Source organism: Arachis duranensis, chromosome 9 (assembly GCF_000817695.3).
Source record: "Arachis duranensis cultivar V14167 chromosome 9, aradu.V14167.gnm2.J7QH, whole genome shotgun sequence".
Classification (NCBI taxonomy): Eukaryota; Viridiplantae; Streptophyta; class Magnoliopsida; order Fabales; family Fabaceae; genus Arachis; species Arachis duranensis.
The window spans coordinates 1,046,217-1,054,365 of NC_029780.3; the positions used below are offsets into that span (position 1 = coordinate 1,046,217).

At 33.1% G+C, this 8,149-nt stretch overlaps 1 protein-coding gene across 1 annotated transcript; it reads right to left on the reverse strand.

Annotated features, from left to right (window-relative positions):
• Positions 1 to 608: 608 nt before the first annotated feature.
• Positions 609 to 5,012, reverse strand: LOC107463769 (pyrophosphate-energized vacuolar membrane proton pump). The gene is made up of 8 exons (XM_016082636.3): positions 4,626 to 5,012; positions 3,219 to 3,793; positions 2,700 to 3,079; positions 2,396 to 2,482; positions 1,974 to 2,304; positions 1,345 to 1,755; positions 1,176 to 1,235; positions 609 to 1,074 (listed from the first exon to the last, which is right to left on the reverse strand). Exons 1-8 carry the CDS (start codon positions 4,891 to 4,893, stop codon positions 868 to 870), a joined length of 2,319 nt encoding a protein of 772 aa, XP_015938122.1. The 5' UTR covers positions 4,894 to 5,012; the 3' UTR covers positions 609 to 867.
• Positions 5,013 to 8,149: the final 3,137 nt, after the last annotated feature.

The following is an 8,149-nucleotide window of genomic DNA, read 5'->3' on the forward strand; positions in this document are numbered from 1 at the left end:
TTTGAATATATTCATGAAAAGATATAGAAGAAAAAAACTACTATATAGAAGTGATATTATAAAAATAAAGGTGGTAATATCTATCTAAGTAAATTGTCATTTTGGTTAAAATTAGCTTTTTGCAAAATAAGCCCCAAAAGAAAAAATATCACTTTGGTTATCAAAGTGATTTCAATTTCGAAAAATACACTTACTTTTTATAAATAATAAACAAGTCATGTATTTGTGAGGAGTGTGTTTGGATTAGTATTAATGTTTGAAACAAGAAGAAACAGAAATACATTGTTATTTGTTAAGAATTTTTTAAAATAATAATAAAATTAATAATTGCTATATATTATTGCATTGCTGATCTTGACTCAAGTGCAAATGTGCAATGGAAAAGGATACCGTTTGCAAACTGATACAATTAAACGAGTTATACGGCAATCTCTTTAACTTTAAGCAAATGGAATCGAGTTGTTACCTGCTCTTTGAACAAAAAATTCGTCATTTTTTAATAATAAATCTCTTGGTATAAAAGCATATGAAAATCCCTTTGCTAATATTCAAAGTTACTACGGGTCGTGAAATCAGATTACAAGAATGAAGAATCACAACGTGCAATCTATCTTTGAAATTGATACTAATGATATTTCCAAAAACATTGGCATCTTCCAAAGCCGGAAAATTAATTGAAAATCGTTGTCGGCAAAATCTGGTTCTTGTGACAAATTCCGAATTCTCATAATCGAAGAAGCTACCTAAAGGTGGAAAGAAGCTATTGATTGGTACAAAATAAAAGGCAAAAAAACGACTGAAAGCTCCGACAAAAAATAGGATTTAAAAGTAAAGGAAGCCTCTACCACCAGAGTGGCTCCCACTCATTCAAAAGAGCTTGAAAAGAAGGCCGCCATGGGTGGCAAAAAATGGAGCAAAGACGAGTGATTCCACGGCCATAAGCTTAATAAGGATATTGAGTGAAGGCCCAGAAGTGTCCTTCAAAGGGTCACCAATGGTGTCACCAATAACAGCTGCCTTGTGTGGATCGGATCCCTTTGGTCCCAGGGTCCTAGCATGCTCAGATGCACCGGCCTGAAATAAGAAATTGCCAGCAAATTTCATCATCCAATGAACAAACACAATGATATAGAAAAAAAAAATTCTCAAAAATGTTCCAGTTCAAAAATCTTTACCTCAATGTACTTCTTAGCATTATCCCAGGCACCACCAGTGTTTGATGCTGATATTGCAATCTGAAAAAACAATTCAAAAGAACAAAGATTCAGAAAACTTGACAGGAATGTTGGAACACAATACCTCCAACTGAACTTCACATAATGCAGTCTTAGTAACTGATATTACCTGCACACCAGAAACAAGAGCACCTGCAAGAACGCCTGAGAGAGTTTCCACACCAAAAAAGGTACCGACGATGAGTGGTGTAAGCATGACAAGGGCACCTGGAGGAATCATCTCCTTGATGGATGCATCAGTGGAAATCTTGACGCATGTGGCATAATCAGGCTTGGCGTGACCCTCCATGAGTCCTGGAATGGTGTTGAACTGCCTGCGAACTTCCTCAACCATCTTCAAAGCTGCACTTCCTACACTCTTCATGGTCATGGCAGAGAACCAGTAGGGGAGCATGGCGCCAACTAAGAGTCCAATAAAGACCTTGGGAGTCAAGACATCAACAGTTGAAATTCCTGCTCTGCTGACAAAGGCACCGAATAGGGCCAAAGATACCAGAGCAGCAGATCCAATGGCGAATCCCTAGTGATGGAAGAATAGAACACATAACTCAGGTGTAACTTTGGGCTCATAATCATGATGAAAATGACCAGAGGATAAGAAGTAATCAATAACATTAGAATATTTTTTAACCATGGCTATAGATACTAATCTATATTTTAGCATAGATGTAACGCCGTAGTCATTTGAACAAAAATATAGGCTGAAGGTATGCAACCACTCTAAAAGCTTCAAATTACCTTGCCAATGGCAGCAGTTGTGTTGCCAGCAGCATCAAGGGCATCAGTTCTCTCGCGGATACGATGGCTCATTCCAGCCATTTCAGCAATGCCTCCAGCATTGTCACTGATAGGTCCATAGGCATCAATAGCCAATCCAGTAGCAATGGTACTAAGCATCCCAAGGGCAGCCACAGCAATTCCATACATTGCAGCAAAACTGAAACTTACAAAGATACTTATGGCAATGGCAAAAATAGGAATAATGACAGACTTGTATCCTAGAGCAAGGCCAAAGATGACATTGGTTGCAGCTCCAGTCCGGCAGGAATCAGCAACATCTTGTACAGGGCTGAAAGTCATTCACAAAAAGGAAGTCAAGGGCATTACACATCTATAAACGAAATATAGCAAGGCACGTCAGAAACTCAGCATTCAGCTACCTGTAAGCATTGCTTGTATAATATTCCGTAACAAACCCTATAATAAGTCCAGCCCAGAGTCCTACAGCCACACATAGGAATAACTGCCTGAAAATGTCAACCATGTAAAACAACTCTATTAAAAACGTTATCAACAATCCAAGATAACAAAAATAAATGGAATATGAGAATATAATCAAGAAACAGAGACACAAGGTTTTAACGGAATAATCTAAAGCAATACTATGTATATACAGAACCAGGCCAAGAAATTCATCAAACATTTTTTTTTCCCATAGAAGACATTAAAACAAACTTAACGTACCAGCTCTTAACTTCTTTCTGAGCTCCAAAGTTGAAAATAGTGAAGGTCGATGGGAGAGCAAGCCAACTAATAATTGCAATTCCAACAGTCATGAGTGCTGTAGAAATGATAAGCTGCTTTTTCAATGCTGGTTCAATTTCCTTGACGGCCTTGATCTCAAAGAAATCAGTTGCAAAGAGAGTAGTAATCAAACAGATGAGAATGCCCACAGAGCTGACAAGTAGGGGATACAACATGGCAGTGAAGTCGTGGTTGATTCCAAATGAGGAAATGGAAGCAACAACAAGGGCAGCACAAGATGATTCGGCATAGGAGCCAAAAAGATCAGAGCCCATCCCAGCAATATCTCCAACATTGTCACCAACATTGTCAGCAATCACCTGATAAGATCACGAAAATGGATCAATTGTTTCAGCAAATACAGGGAGGACTAATGAGATAACTACATTATTCTTCAATCAATTCTTCCTGTGAATAAAATGGGAAAAGGAAGTAGAAAGGGGGGTAAATGTGACTTACAGCAGGGTTTCTTGGATCATCCTCAGGGATATTTCTTTCAACTTTTCCTACAAGGTCAGCACCAACATCAGCAGCCTTGGTATAGATACCACCACCAACTCTCCCAAACAGAGCCATGGAAGATCCACCCAAGCCATAACCAGTTATAGCCTCAAAAAGACCTTCCCAATCATCACCATAATATATCTTGAAGACATTAATGGCAATGTAGAGCACCAAAAGACCATTTGCTGCAAGAAGAAAACCCATCACTGCACCAGACCTGAATGCAGTGATAAAAGCCTTCCCAACTCCCTTTCTTGCTTCCAAGGTTGTCCTGGCATTGGCATAGGTTGCAATTTTCATCCCAAGGTAACCAGAGAGGACCGAAGTCAAAGCACCGAGCAAGAATGATACAGTACTGAACAATGCAGTTGCAAGGGCTGGCTTGCAAATCTTAGTCTTGTCATATGTGCAAGCTTGGCTCTTGGTGCTGAAGCTTTCCACAGAACCCAGGAAAAGGAAGATCAAAACCGCAAAAGCAACCATGAAGATTCCCACATACTGATATTCAGTGAAAAGAAAGGATGTGGCACCTGCAAACAAATTCAGAGCTTGTAAGTACAAAGACCAAAATGCCCATCCAAGTCCCAACACTAAGCAAATCAGCAATGTGCCATATTAGTCTATCACATGCCATGCGGTGATTAGGTATCAGCATCCTAGATTAAGGAACTACCACAGTCAGGTTGATTATTTTAAAGTAAAATACTTTCTTCATCAAAATCATAATATTTAATCAGGAAGCAGGATATATACCGATTTAGGATGCTTCCATCATTCTTGGAATCAGAACAATTTGTAATATGATAAAACCCGACAGTAAAATATCAACAGTACTAGATGGATTATTAATTAATTATTAATTTATTACAAAATAATAATAACAACAACTAAAAATAACAAACGCACTAACACTAGATAATAATATGCCGTGTGTACTAATAATAGCAGATTAATAATGAGAAAAACAACGACCTCATATTAACCCATAAAGTGATAAAACACGAAGATATTTTGACAACAGCTATATTTCAGGCTTTCATATAAACAGATAAAGCTAGATCTTTGTGTATCCACTATTCACGATAATATCTAGTAGTGGCATTCAATTCCAATAATTCGGGAACCTAATCTACACAGTCGTTAAGACTGCAAAAACAGCACAGAAAAATGAACACTTTAAATCCAAACAAGCACTAACAAGCTTATCCTTTCGAAAGAATTACTAACACAACTACTCAACCGAACAAATAAGAAAAACAAAAAACAAAACACACAACGTTAGATTCAGCTCCAAAAACGACACGTCAGAAAAATAAACCGACGACACAACGAGATCTCAAGTAAGAAAAGCTCAGATCTCACCTTCGGAGATGGCGCTTTGAATGTCGGCACACTTGACCACGACGCTATGGTCGTTGATTCCTTCCTCCTCTTCGATCAGGTAATCTCCATAACCGTTCTTCCCGTTGTTGTTGTTGTTGCTGTTACCACTCGAAGACGACGTTGCGTGCGGTGTGAGCTTCACCTTTGAAACGAGGAACCACTGCACCAGTGAGAACACGATCCCGACGACGGCGCATACCGGAATCACTATCTCCGTCGCGAGCTCCGACAGAATAGCCCCTCCCATTCTCGCCGGAAAAAACCTAACTCCGCCGGTTACCTCACCGGAAAAATGTAAAGCGGCGTTCGCCGGAACACAGAGAGAAATGGAGTGTAAGTCACGGAGAGAGTGTGTGCTCGAGTGCGGCGAGGCTTGCGGTTTTATAGCGGGGGAGAGAATGATGGCGTACGTGAAAGTTACGAACGTTATGTTGTACCCTGTTTTGTGACCGTTGGATTTGGTGTCATTAGATTTGAAGTGATTTGAACGGTGGATGAGTGAGGAAATGGAATGAAATTAAGGCGGGAGAGAGGGAAATCATTTTGGAGAATGGAGAGTGTGTTACACACGGATATATGGTAGCTTTTTATATTATTTATTATTTTATTTATTATGGTATGCGGACATATGGTAGATTTACTTGGTGAGGTTGTATAGTGTAACTCTCGTTAGCTAGGTGATAATATTCATACAAAAATTTTATTTATATATTAAAATTAGTTATTAAAATTTATTAATAAAAAATATAATTTTAATAATTAATTTTAATATATACCTAATATAATTGGTATTAATATATTTTTTGTAAGCGAATATTTGATTTAACGTATTTAACTATTTATGGTTTTTTTGTTATAATAATCATTTACTAGCATTATTTGCTGTTGACCAATAAAAAAGAATCAATTTTATTTACAATATATAAAATCAAATATTTAAACTTCTTGAAAGTACAAACATATCTTTAAAAAATTTTAAAGAAACTTTAGTAAGCTAAATCTAAGTTGTTTGAATTTTTGCTTGGCATTTATAATTTACCCCAAAAAAATATTATTATATTCTAAGTGACACAAAAATAATTGCTTGCAACGTAAACCCTATTAATTGAAAATATTTCAAGTTATACATGCCTAATTGCTTTTATGTATGATGGATCTAGTTTTGTATATTAAAATTCCACTAAAAAAATTAGTCTCATAATGTTGTCTTATTAACTCAAATTTAACTCTCTCTTATAGAGAATACATATAATTTCCAAAAGAAAAAAAGAAAAAAACAAATACGAAAATAAAAAAACTACTGAAATTGCTTTCAGCTTAATGTTTAATTACTCTTATTAATTTAAAATTAAAAAATTATTTTTTATAAACAAAAGTTTGAGAATCAGTAATTTTTAATTTATAGTAATCAGTACTTTTGGCTAGCAACTCAATATATTTAGTTTATTAGTCTAATTTCATATTTTTAACTAACACTTTTAAATATTGATAATTAATTGTTAGATAAAATAATAAATTTGACTAATTTTATAGCTTTTTTTTGTATGTTATTTAGACTGTATTTAATTTTGAGAATATGATAAGATAAGACATTAACACATTGTTTGGATTGAGAAAATTTGAAAGAAAAGAAAATGAATGAAAAAGTAAGTTTTTTGTTGTTTGGATGAGAAGAGAAAATAGGAATGAAAGAAAAAAAATAGTGTGAGGCCACTAAATTATTTTCTTCCCACAAATGAGATGAAAATGAAAAGAAATGTAGCACATATAAATAAAATTACACATTTATTCTTTATCATTAATAAATTATAATTTATATATAATATAGATAAAGATATTAATGTAATTTTATACTATTATGATTTTTTTCTCATTTTTCTTTTCATCCAAACAAAAAAAAATTCTTTATTTTCTTTCCATCCATTTTCTCTTAATCCAAACAACATACATATAATTCTACTTTTCCTTCTATTTTCTTTCCTCTCATTTTCTTTTCTCTTATTTTCTTTACTTCTATTTTCTTTCCTACATCTAAACGAAGAATAAAAATATGACACAAAAAAACAGAGATACATAAATTAGTATTTTTATATTTTATTTAGTAATAAATTAAATATAAAATAAAATAAATAATTAAAAATATAATTTATTTTTATTCTTTTCACACAAAATTTAAAATAAAAAATATATTTATAAAAATTTGATAGTAATAATAAAAAAAAAGGTGTATTTCCGTTCGATGTAGGAGTAATAATAAATAGAATGAAATAAAATTTAGACCCAACTCTAATAATATTGGTGGGTTTATTTTTCACTAAAATTCAATCTTATTCTATACTTATATTTATACTTTATAACATGTCAATTCTAATATTATCCGTCCTTAGTTTGGAATATTAAATTTTTAATTAAAAATCTTGATTTAGTGGTTAAATATTTTTATATAAATATATAATTTTTTATTTAATATTTATCTCGAATTAAATCAGATTAAATATCTACGAATAAAATAATAATTTAATGTGTTATTTTTATATTCTTGGTGATAAAGAAAACACCATCATATTCTTATAAATAAACGCGACAATCAAATTGGATCATCACCTTAAAGCTTTGGTATAATTAGTTTTCTTATTTTGTTGAATCCTTAGTTTTCTTATTACTTACTCAAATAATTTAACCTAAGCAAGAATAAATATTAAGAAAGGGGCTATTATGCTTTATTTCGCTTAAGAAAAAAGTTAACAAGAATAACAACATATAACAACATATAAGAGTTATGACTAAAAAATTTAAGAGAAATTATACTGTTTATATTTTTATAAATTTAATTTTTATTTTTAACTGTTAAACTATAATAGCTTATCATTAAAAAAATATATTATACCAATTTTTTGTAAAAAAAAAATATAAATATCATAAGACTCTATATATATGATGATTGTTGGCATAGAGGAATATTCCGTATGCGTTAGGTAATTGGTGGGACCTGGGGGATTTTTCAGCATTGGATGGACGTAGGGTGTCGGTGATGAGTGTGATGGGAAAAATGAAGGGTGTGTGATTAGTGGCTCCGGTGGTCTTGGCTGCAGAGGATTGTGATTGGTGAGCTGAGAATATCGTGGGAGCTGAGCTTTCAGATTCAGCAAGAAACGGCCTTAGGGACGCTGACGTAAGCTGTTTTGAATGGCGTGCAAAGCATCCTATCCGATAACACATCCCTTTTCTCTTTTCTCTGTTATTTTTATTTTATTATATTTTGGATAATCCAACAAAAAAATATTGTCTAATTAAAAAATCACTAGTTTTTGTAGTATATGTTTTTTTTCTTACCAAAAATAAGAAAACTCGGATTCGCGATCTTTTAGGTGAGTACGAAGAAATTATGTCATTTGAGTTATAATTTATTAACAATTTTTTTAAAATATATTAATAATAAAATTTTTAAAATATGATGATAATAATAATAATAATTAAAACATAAAATTTCTTTTAAGTATTTG